Source organism: Pipistrellus hanaki (assembly GCF_964339955.1).
Source record: "Pipistrellus hanaki genome assembly, chromosome: 15".
Classification (NCBI taxonomy): domain Eukaryota; kingdom Metazoa; phylum Chordata; class Mammalia; order Chiroptera; family Vespertilionidae; genus Pipistrellus; species Pipistrellus hanaki.
In genome coordinates this window covers 36,338,465-36,361,992 of record NC_140517.1, presented here as the reverse complement: position 1 = coordinate 36,361,992, position 23,528 = coordinate 36,338,465, and the positions used below count along the sequence as shown (strand labels likewise).

At 42.1% G+C, this 23,528-nt stretch overlaps 1 protein-coding gene across 2 annotated transcripts in view; it reads right to left on the bottom strand.

Moving 5' to 3' along the window:
- SIPA1L3 (signal induced proliferation associated 1 like 3) overlaps positions 1-23,528 on the bottom strand; it is a gene marked incomplete at its 5' end in the record, with an annotated part of 149,084 nt that overhangs the window by 56,363 nt on the left and 69,193 nt on the right. The window contains 2 exons of one of the 2 annotated variants that reach the window (XM_084860829.1): positions 4,442-4,579; positions 6,730-6,981. In XM_084860829.1, the coding sequence (XP_084716955.1) occupies positions 4,442-4,579; positions 6,730-6,981 (390 nt within the window). The remainder of the gene's footprint in view (positions 1-4,441; positions 4,580-6,729; positions 6,982-23,528) is intronic. The other variant, XM_084860830.1, reaches the window with a different exon arrangement.

Below are 23,528 nucleotides of genomic sequence, written 5' to 3'. Positions count from 1 at the left end.
TTTTGTATTCCACTTGGATGGGGTGGAGTCTTGGGGTGGTACAGCCAAGCTTTGGTGAATCCCGCAACATTGGTTGCAGGCGCGTGCACCTCTTTGGTATAGGCACAGACAAGCTTTGGACTGCTGTCTGTCCCTCCCTAGGAGAGTCCTATTCCCTGGAAGCTAGCCACTGGAAGGGCTTTTGTGCTCAGCTTGGATGGGGCAGAGTCTCGGGGTGATGCAAACCAGCTTTGGTCAGCCCCTCCCTACGAGGGTCTGGTTTCTGAGTCCTGCAGTAATGGTAGCTGGCTTCACACACCTCCGAGAGATCTCTGCCCACTGCCTGACAGTCTGGCCTCTCCCTGTCTGGGGCAGTCTATCACAGCAATAGGGTGGTTCAGTTTTCCTCTCGAACAAGAAAGCTAACCGTGCATTAGCTGTCCACCCTCTCCGCACACAGGGAGTAAGCCAGAAGCAAACTCGGCCTGCCCTCTCCGTGCTCCGCAAGCAAGACAGCAGCGAAGTCAGGCAGCCGCCTTTTCGCGTGCGCAGTTCTCCGCACCTTCACAGTTCCTGAGGTTCAGCGTGCCTTCTCTTTCCTTCCCAGATGGTAGAGCCTCCTCTCAGCCAGCCATCCGTCGCTTCAGAGCGATGTTTCCCCTGTTTTCCAGTTCTAAATTCAAATTTGTTGTGGTAGGCTGCATTCAGGTGTCTACCCTATGCCGCCATCTTGGTTTCTCTTGCAACTGTATTTTTTTCTAAACACTTCTTTACTTGCAATGCAGAGTAGTCAGTTAACGCATTCATTGAATTAATGCTGTTCTCAATTTGCTGAGCAAGGAGCACTCTCAGAAACATCTCTCCCCAGCTTTGAAGTATAATTAACAAAACTGTAATATATTTAAAATGTACAATATTGCCGAAACCGGTTTGGCTCAGTGGTGGAGCATCGGTCTGCGGACTGAAGGGTCCCGGGTTTGATTCCGGTCAAGGGCATATACATTGGTTGCGGGCACATCCCCAGTGGGGGGTGTGCAAGAGGCAGCTGGTCGATGTTTCTCTCTCATCGATGTTTCTAGCTCTCTATCCCTCTCTCCTCCTCTCTGTAAAAAATCAATAAAATATATTTTTTAAAAAATAAAATAAAATGTACAATATGAATTATGAAATGATTTCTATATCAAGTTAATTAACACCTTTATCATTTCATGCAATTACTTTTTTGCGGTGTGAATGCTTAAGATCTATTCTTTCAGCATATTTCAAGTGTATAATACAGAGTTATTAACCATTTGCCTCCCATAAGCATCTAAGGATACAAGCAGCGGACCTTCCATTTTGGACATGTGGCAGCTAACTGATTAACTATAGCCACCATACTGTCCATCTCAGAACCTTTTAATCTCATAACTGGAACTCTGTACCCTTTGAGCAAAATATCCCCATCTCTCCCACCTTCAGGCAACCACCATTTTATCCTCTTTGTTGAATTTGACTCGTTTTAAGATTCTGCCTAGAAGTGATACCGTACAGCATATGTCTTTCTCTGTCTGACTTAATTCATTTAGCATATGTCCTCCAGGCTCATTCATGCTGTTGCAAATAGCCGAATAGCCCTTTCATGGCTGAATAATATTCCACTGCGTGTATATGCCACATTTCCTTTACTCATTCATTTGTTGACTGACATTTAGGTTGATTCCTTATGTTGGTAAACAACTGTATTCTTGGGCATTTATCCCAGAGAAATAACTTGTTTTCATGCATGCTCAGGGCATAAATTCTGAAGAACTTCTAGGGATTGTACCAATGCCTAGGTTTGATATTATATCCTAGTTAGCAGGATGTTAACACTGGGGAGGCTAGGTGAAGGAATTCTCTATGCATTTCTTCTCAACTTCCTGTGAATTGTTATTATTTCTAATAAAAAGTTTAAAAATAATAAAAATGGAGGACACCAAGCCTTTGAAAACAAACAAACAAACAAACAAACAAACAAACAAGCTCTCTGGAGTCATCAGTAGCATCACCCCTATGCATGACTCCTCTCCATGTCTCTTATGTTCCATACGATTCTGCTTACTCCCTCCCTTCTGTGGCAAACTCTTACTAATCTTTCAAAGCCCATTCAAGTGTCACTTCCTCCAGATAGCCAGCCTAGAACTTTGGAGCTGAACTGTACTCCCCTTGAGTCTATCTGAGCATACATCAGAGTACACATCAGTTCTATAACCCTCTCTCCATCATTCAGTAACACTGACAACAGGAGCCCCTGATAACTATTTCAAATAGTTCTCCCTGCACCTGGCACACAAAAAGCTCTTGGGACCATTTGCTGAATGAAAGTTGAATGGTAACTACTAGAAGATGAAAAAGTATGTTTTCCCCATTTTACAGCAGAGGTTTTCAATCAAACAATGGTTTAGTTAGAAGCTCTCAAGTGTTTCCTGGACTAGCAGCATTGGTATGGCACATTCTACTACAGACCCATCAAGTTGGAAACTAGAGGGAGAGGCCCAGCAACTTGTATTTTAACAAGCCTCCTCTTGGGTGATTCTGAGGCACACCAAAGATGGAGACCCACTAGCTTAGTGGACTGATCCTTGGTCTTATATAAACACAATCACTAACTCACTCCATCCTTTCATCAAACATATACCAAGAATCTTACCATGTGCCAGATCTGTGCTGTATGATAATCATACAGATGAACTGGGAAGGTTTTAGCTCTTGAAAAGCATCAATGTGCTCTCTCTCTCTCAACTGGGCTAATAGAATGAAGAATGCTCAAGGTCAGGTAACACTCAGGAAACTAAGGGGCAGAGTGGTAGCTCCTAGTGCTAGGGGAGGTTCAGGAAAGACTTCCCGGAGGAGGAGCACCAGTGCTCAGATGGGCAGGAAAGGGGTGGGGTGAGAGGGTCAAGAGTGTGAAGAATTGTGCTCCAGCCATGAAGACAGAAGAGAAACAGTTCAGAGATGGAAGACGCAGACGATGCCTCGCCATACCAGCAGACAGCAGCTGCATGTTGCTGAAGGATGCACAGGACCAAACCAGAGATGGTTGGATCTGCATCACCACCATTTATCCACCAACCAGATCTGAAATATCATTGCTGACATGTACACATAAGAAACTGTTTGACAATGAAATTGGGACTCAAAAGAACTGTTGGCCCAGAAAGGAACTCACTACAGTCTGATTCATTTGCCTCTCAGTATAACCATTATGGCTTGTCTCAGTTTCGGTTCTTACAAGGGTATTTCTTGGATCACATGATCTCACACATCTAGAGGAAATGATGAACAACATAAACTGATGAACAAAAACAGACACAGAGAAAGAGAAGCAGCGATCAGACTCTCAAACCTCAGAGGGAAAGTAGGGGAGGGTGGGGGTAAGGGGGAGAAAACAATCAATGGACTTGTGTGCATGCAAATGGGCCTAGCCAGTGGCCATGGACAACAGGGGGTTGGAGGCATATGTGGGGAGGGGTTTGGGATGGGAATGGGGGGGGGGGGGATGAGGACAATTATGTGATACCATAATCAATTAAAAAAAAAAAAGAGTATGAAGAATTAACCAGGCAGAGGTAAGAACATGAGAACTGAAATGAAAACAGCCTACCTAAGAAACTGGAAGTGACTGGGGACAATGACATGTGGCACTGCAGAAATCTGGAGAGACAGATAGGGCTTTGGTGCCAACAGGGAGGCACTGAGGCTGTGTCCTGAGGGCTCTAAGACACCCTGGAGCAGGGGACATATATGGCCAGATATAGAAAGATTTCCCTTGGCTGCTGAGTGGAGGATGAACCAGAGGAAGTGGGAGGGAAGCTGGGGGCTCAGGGAGGTGTCCAGCATAGGGCAGTGGGGACAGCAGGTGGGGTAGGGGCAGATATGCTCAGAAGGCTAAAGACCACAGTAAAGGAGAGGATAAAGGGAGACATCCAGAATGAGTCCCATGGCTCAGATTTGATGACAAGAGAATGGTGTGGGTCCCTGGGACCCCAGAGGAGGAAATGCACAGGACACTGGAGCTGAAGGTAGCTGGGTTTATCCTGGAGGCATGCGGAGTCATGGAGGAGTTGGGACAATCCCTTAGGCTACCAGACTGGAGAAGGATCCAAGGGGACAGGACTGAAGCCTGAGAGGCTATGAAAACTGGGTAATGCGGGTGGCCTGGTCTTGGGGAGTGGGGCTGGAGAGAGAAATATATGGCCATGCTGGAAAGCGAATGCTCTTGCTCAAACAAATGATATAGGTATCAAAGTGGCAATCAATATTTTGCTGTAAGATAACTCAACAGAGTCCTGCTCAGGCACAGCCAACCCTTGATGACTTGCAGGGTGCCAGAAACCCCATAAAATGGCCTTGGACTTACAGGGTATGTGCATTTCCTGGGAAAGAAGGATCCCCAGGTTTCACCAGATTTCTTAGTTTGAAAAAGAGTGGAGATTCTGACCTTTCTGGGGATGGCTTGTATCTTGCGTAGGTGGCCGAGCCTGGGGTGGAGAAGCTCCCAGAAGGCTGTCGGTAGGGAGGGGCTTTGTCGACCCCTGCTGGTGATGCTGTGTAAGGAGTTTCTGGGAAGCTAACAGGCCTGGAACAGACAGGAGGGAAGAAGTTTGGTGAGTGAGGAAGATACCATTGCCCTCACAGAGGAGGGACAGACAAACAGACAGACCTAACCACATTCAGGCCCATCCTTTATCTGCTATCATCCCCTGGGGGTCGAGAAGGCTGCTGAGCAAAGGGCAACAGGAAGGTGGGGATACCTCTCCCCTCCCTTCCCCTCCTCCTCTCCCACTTTGGCCTCCCATGCCCTCAGCCACTGTGGCCCTGACAGGGGCCTCATGGGGCTGTTCTAGCCCACTCCTGGGATGACATGCTTCTCTGCAGGTTAGATTCCTCCATTTCTTGAAAAACTTCTTTTATCCCCCCACCCCCGTCCATGTATCTTTATTGATTTCAGAGAGGAAAGAAGAGGGAGAGATAGAAACATCAATGAGAGAGAGTCATTGATTGGATGCCTCTTGCAAGTTCCCTACTGGGAAATCAAGCCAGCAACCTAGGCTTGTGCCCTTGACCAGAACTGAACCTGGGACCCTTTAGTCTTCAGGCTGACGCTCTATCCACTGAGCCAAACCAGGTAAGGCCTTCCTTTATCTTTTAATATATAACACTAGAGTCCGGTGCATGAAATTTGTGCTCTGGGGGTGTGTGTCCCTGCACCCTCTCCAATCTGGGACCCCTCGGGGGATGTTCCACTGCCTAATCAGGCACTCAGACATCCTTTCACAATCCGGGACTGCTGACTCCAAACTGCTCGCCTGCCTGATTGCCCCTAACTGCTTCTGCCTGCCAGCCTGTTTGACACCTAACTGCTCCTTTGCTGGGCTCCTTTGATTGTCCCCAACTGCCCTCCCTGACAACCTGGTCACCCATAAATGCCCTCCCCTGCATATTCCCTCTTTATTAGATAGGGTTTTTTATTTAACATATTGGACAGCCCTAACTGGTTTGGCTCAGTGGATGGAGCATCAGCCTGCAGACTCAAGGGTCCCAGGTTTGATTCCAGTCCAGGGCATGTACCTTGGTTGGGGGCACATACTCAGTAGGGCAGGGGTCTTCAAACTACGGCCCGCGGGCCACATGCGGCCCGCAGAGGAGTCTGATCCTGCCCGCCAGGTTTTTTGGGCAGTGAGCGCAGCCGAGGTGTTACAGTAGGAATTAGTAGTTCATATAGTCCGGCCCTCCAGCTCTCTGAGGGACCGTGATCTGGCCCCCACTTTAAAAAGTTTGAGGACCCCTGCAGTAGGGAGTGTGCAGGAGGCAGCTGATTGATGTTTCTCTCTCATAGATGTTTCTAGCTCTCTATCACTTTCCCTTCCTCTCTGTAAAAAAATCAATAAAATATATATATTTTTAAAAAGAAACATTTAAGATTCCTCCATATCTGCCTGGCTGGTTTGACTCAGTGGTTGAGACCCCAGGCTGCTGTTGCTGTGAGAGGACTGTGCCCTAGGAGTGTATGCCCCTCCCAGGCTGAGACCCCAGGCTGCCTCTGCTGGGAGAGGATTGGGTCGTGGGGAGTGAATTTGTTTTTGTTTTATAAAGGGTCTGGAGGGCCTTTTGGCAGCATTCCTCCAGGCCGCTTACTCTGCTGGCTCTTAGTGCCACCCTCCCTGAGACTGGGTGACTCCAGTGGGGATGAGAGGACTGGGGGCCGCCATCTTGTGGCTATGGGAGTGGCCATTTTGTCGTGGAGTGATGGTCAATTTGCATATTACTCTTTTATTAGCTAGTATATTCAAAAGAATTTATCTATAAGGTATATGTCACCGCAATAAACTCTTTGAAACTAGAATGGTGGCAATACCCATACACATGTGGGCTGCTCCCCTTACCACTTCCCTGACTCCCTTAGGACGTTATCCCATCCTATACTCTGTGCTTATCAGTCCCTAGGCCTATTAAAAAATATATAGTTTTAACCATACATAGTATGGTGAATTTCCACCTTAGACACTAAGCTATTAGCACTAGGCCCTCACACAACAGGCTCAGATTGTAAGTTGAAGGAAAGGGAGGCAGGGACAGAGGGAGGGAGGAAGGCATGGATGAATGAAGGGAGGAGGGGGGAAGACAAAGGACAAGAAGGAAAGGAGAAAGACTTAAAAGGGACTGGAAGGAAAGAGAAAAGGACAGGAGGAAGGCGGGAACAGTGGTTGATGCCCTTGGAGTCCTTACCTCTTGCTGTGCAGAGGCTGGGACTCCCGAAAGGGGACCATGGAAGTCTGCTTCGGGGGTCGGTTCAGGGACTGAGCGTGGCCAGGGGTAACAGGAGTGGCCCACTTGGAGGCTGGTAGAGAGTTGTGGGAGGCAGGCCCACTCCACTGCCAGGGAACATTGCTGCGGTAGGGGGGCCGGCCCCCAGAGGGCATGCTGTCCTGCTCAGGCTTGGACTCCGAGGTATTCATGTCATAGGTCTCTGGCCACCCCCTAGGAAGAGAAACTTTGTTAGGTTTGACTTCATCTCCTTGCCCCTCTTCTCCTTCTCTATTCATTTTTCTTCCTCTCTCTTCTCCCTGACCCAGGCTTCAAGTCAGCTAGTGTCCTCCATGGACTGGCTCAGCCTCCCTTAGCTGTACTTGGGGCCAGAAAAGCAGATCCCTCCTATCTGGTCTGGCTCAGTGGATAGAGTGTTGGACTATGAACCAAAGGGTCTCTGATTTGATTCCCATCAAGGGCACATATCTAGGTTGCAGGGTTCTTCCTGGACCTGGATCCTGGTCGGGGCATGTGCAGGAGGCAACCAATCAATGTGTTTCTCTCACATCAATATTTCTCTCTGTCTCTCCCTTTCTCTATAAGAAAAAAAAAATCAATGTTAATTGAAAGGTTGGTGGTTTGGACTCACCCAGGGATACTCTGTTTGGCCACAGGGGCAGCAATGGTGCTGTGTAGAGTGAAACAGAGCATGTAAAACCTCAATCACTTGTGGGCTTTACCAAGAAAACTATGGTCATCGAAATCCTATGTGCGGAATAAAAAATGGTGACAGAATAGAAAGATGGGTCCCTAGCCCAATACATAGGATCACCCAATCGGGGACACCCTGGGAGACTGCAGGGGAAAGTTGTTTTTTTGGAACCTGGGGATTGGAACGAAGAGTGACCGTTTGAGAGCCAGCTCTGAGGCAGCCCACTACCACAAACTGGTATTGAGTGCCACAGTGAAAGAAGGCTCTAAACACAAGCTAAAGAGGCCATATACTGTATTTCCCCGAAAATAAGACATCCTCTCATTCTCTGAAAATAAGACCTACTTACAGGTTTCCTTCTGAGTGAAATATAAGGCATCCCCCCCAAACTAAGGCCCCCCCCCGCTAGGCTAAACATGAGAGATTTGGTCCACTGATTTTGAAAGAAATGGAGTCACAAGAAATTCACCAGGAAATTCAGGAATTGGATTGTTATGATTTTGTTCCAGAAGATGATGACATGATTATCATTGAATAAGTGAGTAAATTCTTGATACTGTAGGATTCACAGTTTGTCTGGTTTGTGTTGACAACCACCGTACTACTGTACCATATACAGGTAATAAATTTCCTTTATTTCATTTAACAATAAATGTGTACCATATTCTTCTTCATGGAAAAATAAGACATCCCTTGAAAATAAGACCTAGCGCATCTTTGGGAGCAAAAATTAATATAAGACACTGTCTTATTTTCGGGGAAACAGGGTATATACCCAAAGACAATCCAGAAACACTGCCACCCAGGGGCTGAATCACAAATTGACTCTTGTGTAATAAAAAATAAAGGAATATGAGAAATTAAGAAACCGCCTGCTTGAAAATCAGGACTGGCTTTCAACACTGAGGAGGGTTCTGCAACACTGTCTTGACTGGGAAACAGCATGCCAAAGAGAACAATAGAGGAAGTGAATGACCTTCACTACTGCACATTTATTTTTTTACTTTTTATTTTCTTCATCTTTTACTTAAGAAACTAATTTTTTTCCTCACTTGATTTTACATTTTTAATTATTACATTTTTATTTTCAATCAGTATTATTATTACTACTACTATTTTACTTTTTTTTTAAAGTATCATTTTATTTTCTCTTTATTTTACTTTGGGATTAGTGTTCTACATTCTGTTTTCATCGTTCCTTTTGCATCTTTTTTCTCTATCTCAACTCTACCTTTATGCCATCACTGTCTTCCTAACTTTTTCCCTTTTGCTGTCCTGTTTCTCTTACTCTTTTTCCTGCTTTAGATTTTCCACATTCTTTCTTTTTTACCCCCTGTTAAAATTTCATCCTACTAATATATCAAATTTCCAATCTCTTGCTCCAAGTCCACACACACCTCTCTCTTCTCTGTCTTACTATCCAAAAAATTGTTTTTCTCTCTGTCCTTATGTTGTTGTTTGCTTGAATGTTGACTATATCAATTAAAAAATATATATATTTTATTGATTTTTTACAGAGAGGAAGGGAGAGAGATAGAGAGCCAGAAATGTCAATGAGAGAGAAACATCGACCAGCCTCCTCTTGCACATCCCCTACCAGGGATGTGCCTGCAGCCAACATACATGCCCTTGACTGGAATCGAACCCAGGACCTTTCAGTTCGCAGACTGACGCTCTACCACTGAGCCAAACCGGTTTTGGCTATATCAATTCTTTATGCTTTTTTGTAAGATTGTTTTGCTTATTCTTTTTTTTTTTTGTCTGATTTTTTTGTTTGCTTTGTTTTTGTTTGTATGTTTCTTCTGTTTTCCCTCACCTCACTTGATATTAGTTGTTGTTTGTAGTTTGTAATAATCTCCAGGTACTTGTTACTAGCATTTGCTGGGCTTAGTGGCTGTTCTCTTGGAGTTTTCTCCATATATATATATAGTTTGTTCCCCTTTTCTTTCTTAGTCTTTCTTTTCTTTTCTTTCTTCTTTCTTTCTTTCTTTCTTTCTTTCTTTCTTTCTTTCTTTCTTTCTTTCTTTCTTTCTTTCTTCCTTTCTTCCTTTCTTCCTTTCTTCCTTTTCCTTTTCCTTTTCCTTTTCCCAATTACATTTTGGGACTCCTTTTTCATTTTCCTCTTCCACTTTCTCTCCTATCCTCTAATTTGCCTTTCTCTGGGGTCACATTTATTGGGGGTTATTAATATCGTGAATGCATTTCTGTTCAGTGCCTTGTATTTTGCACCCAGTTGTGTTGTATTTTGTGATTTTAAATCAATGCAGGAGAGAGAGAATTACATAACCAGACATCTGGAGAAGAGAGACCATGGGGAGGCAAAGAAACAGCCCACATATGAAAGAAAAGCAGGCATCATCAGAAAAGGAAGTAAATGAAATAGAGGCAAGCAACATGTCAGAGAAAGAATTTAAAGAAATGGTCATAAGGTGGCTGAAAAGAATGGAAGACAAATTTGACAATATGATTAAGAACCAGAGGAAATAAGAAGCAAGAAGAAATGAAAAATGACATAGCTGCTGTAAAAATCTCAATTGAAAGCATCAAGAACAGACTAGAAGAAGCAGAGGACCGAATCAGTGACCTAGAAGACAAGGTGGGAAAAAACACCCAATTAGAGCAGCTTCTAGAAAAAAAAAATTAAAAAGCAGGAGGAGAGCCTAAGGGAACTTTGGGACAACACAAAACAAAACAACATCCAAATAACAAGTGTTGCAGAAGGAGAGAAAACTGAGCAAGGAATAGAAAACCTGTTTGAAGAAACAATGAGAGAAAACTTTCCTGATATAGGGAAGAAAAAACCCACACAAATCCAAGACGCTCACAGAGTCCCAAGCAAAATAAACCCCAAAAGACTGATGCCAAGGCACATTATAATTAAACTGGCAAACACCAACAACAAAGTAAGAATCTTAATTTAATATATTTAATTGATTTCTTACAGAGAGGAAGAGAGAGGGACAGAGAGTTAGAAACATCGATGAGAGAGATCATCGATCAGCTACCTCTTGCACACCCCCTACTGGGGATGTGCCCGCAACCAAGGTACATGTCCTTGACTGGAATCAAACCCGGGACCTTTCAGTCTACAGGCCGACGCTCTATCCACTGAGCCAAACCGGTTTCGGCAAAGTATGAATCTTAAAAGTGGCCAGAGAGAGACAGAAAGTTACATATAAAGGAATCCACATTAGACTAACAACTGATTTTTCAACAGAAACTCATCAGGCCAGAAGAAAATGGAATGAAATATACAAAGTCATGCAAAGGAAGGGTCTGAATCCAAGAATACTGTACTCAGCAAGGCTATCAATCAAAATTGAAGGTGAAATCAAGAGCTTCACAGACAAAAAAGGACTAAGGGAAATTATCACCACCAAACCAGCAATGTAAGAAATGCTAAAGGGTCTGCTATAAAATATACATTGAAGCGAAGAAGGAACAAAGGGGTAAAGAATAAAAATGATGACAAATAAGTACCTATAAATAATAACTTTAAATGTAAATAGATTAAATGCCCAATCAAAAGACAAAGGGTAAAGGATTGGATAAGAAAACATGACCCATATATCTCTGTCTACAAGAAACCCACCTTAGAAAAAAAGACGCACACAGACTGAGGGTGAAGGGATGGGAAAAGGTTTTCCAGGTGAATGGAAAAAAAAAAAAAAAAGGTAGGGTAGCAATACTTATATCTGACAAATTAGATCTCAAAGTGAAGAACATAACAAGAGATAAGGAAGGCCACTTCATAATACTAAAGGGAGCAATCCAGCAAGAAGAAATAACTCTGGTAAACATATACACACTCAATACAGGAGCACCCAAATACATACAAAAACTCTAGGAGGATATCAAAGGAGAGAATGACAGCAATATTCATAGTAGGAGACTTTAATACCTCATTATCATCATTGGACAAATCCTCTAAACAAAAAACCAGCAAGGAAACATCAATCCTAAATGACTCATTTGACCAGATGGAATTAATTGACATCTTCAGAACATTTCACCCCAAAACCACAGAATAGACATTCTTCTCAAGTGCACATGGATCATTTTCAAATATAGGCCATATGCTGGAACACAGGCAAAGTCTCTTCAAATTCAAGAAGACAGAAATCATCTCAAGGATCTTCTCCGATCACAGTGGCATAAAACTGGAAATCAACTACAATAAAAACAATCCAAAAAAAATCAAACACATGAAGACTAAACAGCATGCTATTAAACAATGACTGGATTACCAGAGAGGTCAAGGAAGAAATAAAAAACAATGACAATGAAAACACAACAATCTAAAATCTATGGGACACAGTGAAAGCAGTCTTGAGAGGGAAGTTCATAGCTCTACAAGCCTACTGCACAAAACAAGAAACAATGGTAATAAACTATCTAACCCTACAACTCAAAGAGTTACAAAGAGAACTATAAGAAAGGCCCAGTGTAAGCAGAAGGAAGGAAATAATAAAGACCAGAATGGAGAAAAACGACATAGAGACCAAAGAAACAATGCAAAAGATCAACAAAACCAAGAGCTGGTTCTTTGAAAGGATAAACAAGATTGATAAACCTCTAGCCAGGCTCACCAAGAAACAAAGAGAGAGGACCCAATAAAATCAGAAATGAAAGAGGTGACATAACAACAGACCCCACAGAAATACAAAAGATTGTTAAAAAATACTATGAACAACTTTATTCCAACAAACTAAACAACTGGGAGGATATGGACAGATTTCTAGAAAAATATAACCTTCCAAAACTCAGTCAGGAAGAATATAAACATCTCAATAGGCCAATAAATATGGAAAAAATTGAAGCAGTCATCAAAAAGCTTCTTGCAAACAAAAGCCCAGGTACAGATAGCTTCACAGGGGAGTTTTACCAAACATTCAAGAAAGAACTAAAACCTATCAGACTATTCCAAAAAATTCAAAAGGAACACTTCCAAACTCCTTCTATGAAGCCGCATCACCCTAATACCAAAACAGATAAAGACAACACAATGAAAGAGAAGTACAGGCCGAAATCCCTCATGAACATAGATGCCAAAATCCTCAACAAAATTCTAGCAAATTGGATCCACCAGTACATCAGAAAGATCATACACCATGACCAAGTAGGATTCATCTCAGGAATGCAAGGATGGTACAATATCTGCAAATCAATATAAACATGATACATAAAATAAACAAATTGAGAGATAAAAAATCATATCAATCGATGCAGAAAAAGCATTTGACAAAATCCAACACCCTTTCCTGATAAAAACAAAACAAAACTCTCAACAAGGTCAGAACAGAAGGATCATACCTCAACATAATAAAGGCTATATATGATAAACCCACAGCTAACATTATACTCAAAAGGCAAAAACTAAAACCATTTCCCCTAAGAACAGGAACAAGACAGGGATGTCCATTCTCACCACTCCTGTTTGACATGGTACTGGAAGTAGATATTAGCCATTGTGATCAGACAAGAAGAAGAAATAAAAGGCATCCAAATTGAAAAGAAGAAGTAAAGTTGTCCCTATTTGCAGATGACATGATACTGTGCATAGAAAACCCTAAAGACTCCATAAAAAAACTAACAGACTTAATAAATGAATTTGGCAATGTAGCAGGATACAAAACAACGCCAAGAAATCAATGGCATTTCTATACACCAATAGTGATCTTAGAGAAAGAGAGACTAAAAAAGTAATTCCATTTACCATCACACCAAAAAAAAAATAAAAAAATAAAAAAAAAAATTTCAGATACTTAGGAATAAACTTAAAACCAAGGAGGTAAAAGACCTAGGTGCAGAAAACTACAGGACACTAAAAAAGAGATAAAGGAAGATGTAAACAGATGGAAGGACATACCATGTTCATGAATTGGTAGAATCAACATCATTAAAGTGTCCATACTACCCAAAAAAGAGATAGAGGAAGATGTAAATAGATGGAAGAACATACCATGTTCATGAATTGGTAGAATCAACATCATTAAAATGTCCATACTACCCAAAGCCAATCTATAGATTCAATGCACTGCCCATTAAAATACCAATGGCATATTTTACAGTCCTAGAAAGAACTCTCCAAAACTTAACCTGGAATAAAAAAGGACCCGAAATAGCCACAGCAATACTGAGAAAGAAGAGTAATGTAGGAGGTATCTCAATACCAGATTTTAAGCTGTATTACAAAGCCACTGTTTTTAAAACAGCCTGGTACTGGCATAAGAACAGATATATAGACCAATGGAATAGAATTGAAGATCCAGATATCAACCCAAACCACTATGCTCAATTAATATTTGACAAAGGAGGCATGAACATAAAATGGAACCAAGACAGTCTCTTCAGTAAATGGTGTTGTAAAAATTGGACAGATACATGCAAAAAAATGAAACTATTATAGATCACCAACTTATACCATACACAAAAATAAACTCAAAATGGATTTATTTTTTTAATAAATAAATTTATTTTTTAAATAAACTCAAAGAACAGGACTTAAACATAAGACGGGAAACCATGAAAATACTAGAGGAATCCACAAGCAGCAAAATCTCAGACACATGCCGAAAAAAATTCTTCACTGATACTACTCTTAGGGCAATGGAAGCTAAAGAGAAAATAAACAAATGGGACTACATCATACTAAAAAGCTTTTTCACAGCAAAAGAAACCATCAACAAAACAACAAGAAAGCCCACTGCATGGGAGAACATAATGCAAATGTTAACACTGATAAAAGTTTAATCTTCAACAAATACATACAAGTTATACAATTTAATAAAAGGAAGATAAATGATCCAATAAAAAAAATGGGCAACAGACCTAAATATAGACATTTCCAAAGAAGTCAGAAGGAAGGCCAAGAAACACATGAAAACATGCTCAAAGTCAATAATTATCCAAGAGATGCAAGTCAAAATGACAATGGGGTACCATCTTACACCTGTCAGAATGGCTATTATCAATAAATCAACGAAGGACAAGTGTTGGGGAGGATGCGGAGAAAAAGAAACTCTTGTGCACTGCTGGTGGAAATGCAGACCGGTGCAGCCACTATGGAGAACAGTATGGAGTTTCCTCAAAAAACTAAAAATGGAACTCCCATTTGACCCAGTAACCTACTCCTAGGAATATATCCTAAGAAACTGGAAACACAAATCAGAAAGGATATATGCACCCCTATGTTCATAGCAGCACAATTTACAATAGCTAGGATTTGGAAACAGCCTAGGTGCCTGCCAGCAGATGACTGGATCAAAAAACTATGGTACATCTACACCATGGAATACTATGCTGACATTAAAAAGAAGGAATTCTTACCATTTGCAGCAACCTGGATGGAATTGGAGAACATTATGCTAAGTGAAATAAGCCAGTCAATGAAAGAAAAATACTATATGATCTCACTCATTTATGGATAATAAAGAACATTATAAACCAATGAACAAAAAGATAGATACAGAGGCAGTAAAGCATCAAACAGACTGTCAAATTATAGCAGGAAGGTTAGGGAGAGGTAGGGGAGATAAGAGATCAATTGAAGGACTTGTATGCATGCATATAAGCATAAACAATGGACACAAAACACTGAGGGGTGTGGGTATGTATGGGAGTGGGGTGGGGTGGGCAATGGTAAGATATGTACACATATAATACCTTAATAAAAATATCAAAGAAAAAAGATCCTGCATGAGGATAAAAAAAATAAAATAAAAGAAAAGAAAAAGAAAAAGAAAGAAAGATATCCTTAGGGTCAAAGGATAGTATCTGCTTTTTTCCAAGAATTTCAATGACAGCTGGAAGAGGAGCAGAGGACCTACTTTATAGGATGGTTAAAAAAAAAAAAAAAAAAAAAGAAAAAAAAGTCACAGACCTAGCCAGTTTGGTTCAGTAGATAGGAAGTTGGCCTGTAAACTAAAGGGTCATGGGTTCAATTCTGGTCAAGGGCATGTACCTTGGCTGCAGGCTCCTCCCCGGCCCAGGCCCTGGTCAGGGCTTGTGTAGGAGGTAACCAATTAATATGTTTCTCCCACATCAATATTTTTCTTTCTTTTTTTAAAAAAATATATATTTTATTGATTTTTTACAGAGAGGAAGAGAGAGGGATAGAGACCTAGAAACATCGATGAGAGAGAAACATCGATCAGCTGCCTCCTGCACACCCTCTACCGGGGATGTGCCTGCAACCGAGGCACATACCCTTGACCGGAATTGAACCCAGGACCCCTCAGTCTGCAGGCCGACGCTCTATCCACTGAGCCAAACTGGTTTCGGCTCAATATTTTTCTTTGTCTTTCCCTCTCTCTTCTACTCTCTCTAAAAGTCAATGGAAAAATATCCTTAGATGAGGATTAAAAAAATAAAAAGCCACAAAATCCAGCACCTTGAAATAAGTGCAGAACTAACGGCCTGTGACTCCCCCAGACCAGGCTGGCACAGAAATTTCAGCATTGCTGACTGCAGGTGGGGAGAGTCTTGGACTGGATTGGCATTTTCCACTGAGACTGCAGTGTGCAGCGAGGGCTCTGAGCCTGAGGAAGGAGCTATGCTCAAGAAAACCACCTCCCAGCAGCCATGGGAGCTCAGTACAGAATACTTGGCTTGGAAGCTCTCATGCCCCCATGAGCCAGTACTCTGTGACCTTCCTGAGTCCTCTGGAGCCAGGGAACTTTCAGGGCTTGGTGGCTGCGAGCCCAGGACATGGCTACTAAAGAGTTATCAGAAGGTGACCCGAGGGTGTGATCTGGCACCTGGCAGACACATTGCCCCTCAGCAGCATGAAGGTCAGAGCTGACATTTGGCAGCTTGCTGTAACAGTCAGAGAGGAATGGTACTGACAGTCCAGAGAAGAATGATACCAGGTGAGGAATGACAAGAACACAAATATCTAACAGAGCTTGTAGATATGGTAGGCTGGGTAGAAGTAGAGGAGGGCAGCATCCTGGCCTCAGGCAATGCATGCACACCTGCTGTTGCCTGCCCAGCTTCCACTCTTGGCTCCTGAGAGCAGGTCTGTGGGCTCTGGGTAGGGCTTGATCCCATTGCTTGGCTCCAAGTAAGAGCATGTGACCTAGGTCTGGCCAGTCAGAAACTCCTCTCCTTTTGGACATGACTGGATACGACTGCCATGTGCCACTTGCCATGTGCCCTAAAGTGGGGCCAATCAACACTGTGGGCATCAACTCTGGAACTGTTTCTAAAACTACTGGAGGAAAATTCTATTTCTCTGTGGTTGCTGAGCTGGGGAGACCAATAGCTGGGGTTGTGAGGAGGAGTGGGCAATCTTTTTCCCCATGAAGTAGGAGATGGCTTGAGAATGACAGTAATGTAGAAAAAGAGGCAGATGATAGATTCCTGATGAGGGTGTCTGAGTCCTTACACAGAGCCTTGCCTAAATCTTGCTCTGTCTTCCAATCTTGTCAAGAACATAAGCCAGCACTGTCCCTCTTCTGCTTTATCGTGCTTGAGTTGGTTCTGTTAATCCTGATCAGCCCATCACACTTTAGAGAGATGTACACTGAAGCACAGAGAAGGTCACACAAGCAGTAAGAAATGAAACTACATTCAAACACAGCCGAGCCCTTCTGGTGTAGTTCAGTTGGTTGAAGTGTTGTCCCATGCACTGAAGGGTTGCAGGTCCGATTTAAGGTCAGGGAACATACCCAGATTGTGGGTTCCCTCCCTGGTTGGACACAAATAGGAGGCAACTGACTGATGTTTCTCTCTCTCCCTGAAACCAATAAAAGCATATAATTAGGTGAGAATTAAAATTAACAAACAGTGGACTCCAAAGCCCACAAAGTTAACCACCATACACACTGGCTCACTGTGCAGTGGTTTGGGAACCAAAGGGTAATTTTTTGGGTTCCCAACTCTTCCTCCCTCCCCTCCCGTTATCCCCCAATTACTAATAGTTTCACCTTTGGCCAGAAGCCTCTGGGCATGACCTCAAAGAGGGAAACCTTCTCCAATAATTTTTTTCTAGTCATTCTTTTTTATTTTTTAAATTACAGTTGGCATACATATTAGTTTCAGGTGTACACCCGTGATAAGACATAAAACTTAAGTGATTGTCTTGAAAAATCTCATACCTATCTGACATCTTACATAGTTATTAGAATAGTATTGACCATATTTCCTGTGCTATACATTACAGCCCCATGACTACACCATAACTACTAATTTGTACTTCTAAATCCCTTTACCTTTTTCATCCATCTCCCCAACTCCCTTCCCATCTGGCAACTATCAAAATGTTCTCTGTATATTTAATTCTGTTTCTGTTCTGCTTATTTTAATTTTTAGATTTAATTGTTGACAGATATGTATTTTTTTTTAATTTAATAAATCTTTATTTTTCAGATTATTACAATTGTTCCTCTTTTTTCTCTCCATAGCTCCCCTCCACCAGGTTCCTATCCCACCCTCTGCCCTTAACCCCATCCTCCCAACTGTCCTCATCCATAGGTATACGATTTTTGTTCAGTCTCTTTCCCCACTCCCCTTTTCCCCGAGAATCATCAGTCCATTCCCTTTCTATACCCCTGATTTTATTATATTCACCAGTTAATACTGTTCATCAGATTTTTTATTCCTTTGGTTTTTAGATTCACTTGTTGATAGTTACGTATTTGTTGTTCATAATTTTTATCTTTATCTTCTTCTTCCTCTTCTTAAAGAATACCTTTCAGCATTTCATATAATTCTGGTTTGGCGGTGATGAACTCTTTATCTCTTTATCTGGCCATCAATGCTGAATGATAGCTTTGCTGGGTAATCTTGGTTGTAGGTTCTTGTTGTTCATCACTTTGAATATTTCTTTCCATTCCTGTCTGGCCTGCATAGTTTCTGTTGAAAAATCAGCTGACAATTGTATGGGTGCTCCCTTATAGGTAACTAACTGTTTTTCTCTTGCTGCTTTTAAAATTCTCTCTCTCTTTTGCTCTTGGGAATTTTTTTTAATTTTAATTTTTTATTTTATAATAAATCTTTATTGTTCAATTATTACAGGTGTTCCTCTCTTCCCCCCTCTTCCTCCATAGCTCCCCTCCACCTGATCCCCAACTCCACCCCATGCCCTTACCCCCGCCCCTGTCTTCATCCATAGGTGTAAGATTTTTGTCCAATCTCTTCCCTCACCCCTCAGACTTCCTTCACCCTGAGAATTGTTAGTCTAATTCCTTTCTATGTCCTTGATTCTATTATATTCACCAGTTCATTTTGTTCTTCAGATTTTTTATTCACTTGATTTTTAGATTCACTCGTTGGTAGGTATGTATTTTATGTCTTTTTGTTGATCGTAATTTAAAAAATATATATATATTATTGATTTTTTACAGAGAGGAAGAGAGAGAGATAGAGAAAGTTAGAAACATCGATGAGAGAGAATCATCGATCAGCTGCCTCTTGCACACCCCCTACTAGGAATGTGCCTGCAACCAAGGTACATGCCCTTGACTGAAATCGAACCCGGGACCTTTCAGTCCGCAGGCTGACGCTCTATCCACTGAGCCAAACCGGTTTTGGCTGTTGTTCGTAATTTTTACCTTTACTTTTTTCTTCTTCTTCCTCTCCTTAAAGAATACCTTTCAGCATTTCATGTAATCCTGGTTTGGTGTTGATGAACTCCTTTAACTTTTTCTTGTCTGAGAAGCTCTTTATCTGACCTTCAATTCTGAATGATATCTTTGCTGGGTAGAGTAATCTTGGTTGTAGGTTCTTGTTGTTCATCATTTTGAATATTTCTTGCCACTCCCTTCTGGCCTGCATAGTTTCTGTTGAGAAATCAGCTGACAGTCGTATGGGTACTCTCTTGTAGGTAACTAGCTGTTTTTCTCTTGCTGCTTGTAATATTCTCTCTTTGTCTTTTGCCCTTGGCATTTTAATTATGATGTGTCTTGGTGTGGTCCTCTTTGGATTCCTTTTGTTTGGGGTTCTGTATGCTTCCTGGACTTGTAAGTCTATTTCTTTTACCAGGTAGGGAAAGTTTTTTGTAATTTTTTTCTTTCAATAGGCCTTCAATATCCTGCTCACTCTTCTCTGGCACCCCAAAAATCTGGATGTTGGTACACTTTAAGCCATCCTGGAGGCTCCTTACACTATCCTCACACTTTTTTAAAATTTTTTAAAATTTATTTTTTATAATATATATTTTTTATTAAATTATTATTTTTGTACATATACCAATGCCCCCCCACCCTCCCATACATATCCTCCCTCCCCAGAGTTTTGTGTCCATTGGTTGTATTTATATGCATGTATATAAGTCCTTCGGTTGATCTCTTATCTCCCCCAGATCTCCCCAACCTCCCCGCTGTAATTTGACAGTCTGCTTGTTGCTTTACTGTCTCTATATCTATCTTTTGGTTCTTCAGTTTATAATGTTCTTTATCATCCATAAATAAGTGAGGTCATGTGGTGTCTCTCTTTCATTGACTGGCTTGTTTCATTCAGCATGATGTTCTCCAATTCCATCCAGGTTGCTGCAAACGATGAGAATTTTTTCTTTTTATGGCTGCATAATATTCCATCGTGTAAATGTACCATAGTTTTTGGATCCAATCATCTGCTGATGGGCACGTAGGCTGTTTCCAAATCCTAGCTATTGTAAATTGTGCTGCTATGAAGATAGGGGTGCATATATTCTTTCTGATTGATGTTTTTAGCTTCTTGGGATATATTCCTAGGAGTGGGATTACTGGTCAAATGGGAGTTCCATTTTCAGTTTTTTGAGGAAGCTCCATACTGTTCTCCACAGTGGTTGCACCAGTCTACATTCCCACCAGCAATGCACGAGGGTTCCTTTTTCTCCGCAACCTCGCCAACACTTGTCGTTTGTTGATTTGTTGATGTTGGCCATTCTGACAGGTGTATCCTCACACTTTTGGATTCTTCTTTCTTTCTGCCTTTCTGGTTGGGTGATTTTTTCTTCATTATATTCCAGATCTTTGGTTTGATTCTTGGGGTATGTTGATCTATAGTTGAGTTTCTGTATATTCTTTATTTCAGACATTGTATGCTTAATTTCTGACTGGTTCTTTCCCATTTTTTTTGTATTCTCATTAAGGTCCTTGAAGGTCTCATCAAGCTTCTTGGAGGTCTCATCAAGTTTCTCAAAGGTTTTTAGAAGATTCTTGAGTAATCTTATAAATGTGATTCTGAACTCTATGTCGTCCAGTAGTTTACTTTCCTCAATCTCTCCCATTCATGACATGTTTCTGTGTCTTCTCATTTTGGCTTCCTCCCTGTATTGATGGAGTGGCTTTGTGTGGTAGGTGACCTATAGGGTCCAGTAGTTCAGCTTCCCCCATCACCTGAGGTGGTTGCTTTTGGTATATCCCTTCTTGGGCTGAGTGGAAAGTCTTAGTGTAATTAAGGCTTGATTGCTGTTGGTATACTGGGAGGAATTGATCTCCAGGACAATTGTCTGTGAGGACCTGCTCTGTCTATAAAGGAAGAACTGCTGTGCTGGAGACACAGTTTGTTTCAGTGGGGCTTTGGTGCTCACTGAGCCCGTCTCTTAAATGTGTCACTTATGGGTGTGAATGGTTGAAATTGACTAGTAGGAACAATGGCTTCTGGATCTCCAATGGAATTCAGTTCAGCTACTGTCTGAAGCCACCCTGCAGGAGCTATAGTGAGAACTACAGTTTTCTCCTGTTTGCTTGGGACTTGCAGTTTATATGGTTAAGCTGGAGCTGCAGTTTATATGGTTAAGCTGCCACAATACAGGTTATTCATATGTAAAAGCAGCTGTGTGGTGCCAGGGAGGGTCTGTAGAATGTGTGGGTGGGGCCTCAGGGCAGGGTCTCAGGGCAGGGTGGGGCCTCAGGATGTCACTAGGTTGGGGCATGGCTAACAGCGATGGCTGCCGTCAGCCATTCCTGCCCTTCCATGTTTCCAAGTCCCTGCTTCCCTGCGATCCAGCACAGTAAACAATAATTGCTGAGTACACCTCTGCAAGAGTTGCCCTCACTTTCTGACCCAATGGCCAACAGACCAGCTTCTCCCCGTAGGCGTCTGAGTCCCCCAATGTGACCCCAGAAACTGGATTTCAAAGTGATTGGGAGCTTGTTTCCTTTCGGGTTGAAAAGAAAAGCCACGTGTCCAGTTGCCCGCCACCAGCCCGATTCGCCACCAGCCGGATTCGCGTGCCTCCTTACCTAGGCTCCTCAGCTTTTCAGCGTATGCGCTCCTTTCTCTTTCAGCCAGCCTTCCCGTGGTTTTGTATGATAGATGTCCTTTATATTAGTTTTAATTTTTAAATTGTTGTGCGAGTGGCAGACCAGTTGTTTACCTATGCCGCCATATTGGTTTTTGACTGCTCTTGGAATTTTAATTATGAAGTGTGTTGGTGTGGTCCTCTTTGGATTCCTTTTGTTTGGGGTTCTGTGCACTTCCTGGACTTGTAAGTCTATCTATTTCTTTCACCAGGTGGGGGAAGTTTTCTGTCACTATTTCTTCAAATAGGTTTTCAATATCTTGCTCTCTCTCTTCTTCTGGGACCCCCATAATTCTTATGTTGGTACGCTTGAAGTTGTCCCAGAGGCTTCTTACACTATGTTCAACTTTTTGTATTCTATTTGCTTTTTGCTTTTTTGGAGGAATGTTTTTTGCTTCCTGGTATTCCAAATCTTTGACTTGATTCTTGTGATCCTCTAATCTGCTTTTATATCTCTGTATAATATTTTTTATTTCAGTCAGTGAATGCTTAATTTCTACCCTGTTTTCCCCAAAATAAGACAGTGTCTTATATTAATTTTTTCTCCCAAAGTTGCGCTAGGTCTTATTTTCAGGGGATGTCTTATCTTTCCATGCCCTAGGTCTTATTTTCGGGGAAACAGGGTAGTTGATCCCTTTTCATATCCTCAAGGGTCTCATTTAATTTATCAGCCTTTTCTAAGAAATTCTTGAAAAACCTTATAACTGTGGTTTTAAACTCTATATCCAGTCTTTTGCTTTCCTCCATTTCCTTCAATTGAGACCTGCCTCTTTGTCTCCACATTTTAGCTGCTTCCCTGAGTTGATGGAGTGGCTTTGCGTGCTAGGTGTCCTTGCAAGGCCCAGTGGCTCAGCCTCCCCAGTTACCTGTGGTGGATCCTCTTGGTGCAGCCCTTTGTGGGCTGTATGAGCAGTTTTGTTGTAGTTAAGCCTTGCTTGTTGTTGTTATCACAAGGGAGAGTTGATCTCCAAGCCAGATGACTGTGATGATCAGCAGTGTTCGCTAGGAGGTTTCTGTGCTCAGCTTGGATGGGGCAAAGTCTCAGGGTGGTGCAGACAACCTTTGGTTTCCCATCAGCCCCACACTGATAGCCCTGTTCTCGAGTCCTGTAGCAATGACTGCTGGCCTTGTGCGCACCTCTGAGAGAAGGCTGCTCTAGAGTTTCGCCCGCTGCCTGACAGTTAGTTTCTCCCCTACTGGAGTTGGCTATCAGTGCTGTTGGGAGGTTTTGTTTTTCTCCCGAAGAAGAAAGCTAGCTGCTTTAGCTGCCTGCCCCCTCCGTGCGTGCCGCGAGTAAGCCAGGAGCTTATTTAGCCGCCCTCCCTTTCCACGCACGCAGATCTCTGCACCTCCACAGATCCTGAGGCTCAGCATCCTTTCTCTTTTTTCTAGTTGGTAGAGCTTCCACTCAGCCAGCTTTCTGGTGTTTCTGGATGATTTCTGTTCTGTTTTCCAGTTGTAATTTTAAAATTGTTGTGGTAGGCTACACTTAGGTGTTTACCTTATGCCACCATCTTGGTTTCTCTGACAGATATGTATTTATTGCCATTTTATTGTTCATATTTTTGATCTTTATATTTCTTCTTAAAAAAATATGTTCTGCCCTGGTTTGGCTCAGTGGATAGTGTTGGCCTGCAGACTGAAGGGTCCCGGGTTCAATTCTGGTCAAGAGCATATATCTAGGTTTCAGGCACATCCCCAGTAGGAGGTGTGCAGGAGTCAGCTGATCAGTGTTTCTCTCTCATCAATGTTTCTAACTCTCTATCCCTCTCCCTTCTATGCAAAAAAATCAATAACATATTAAAAATGTTTTTATTGATTTCAGAGAGAGGAAGG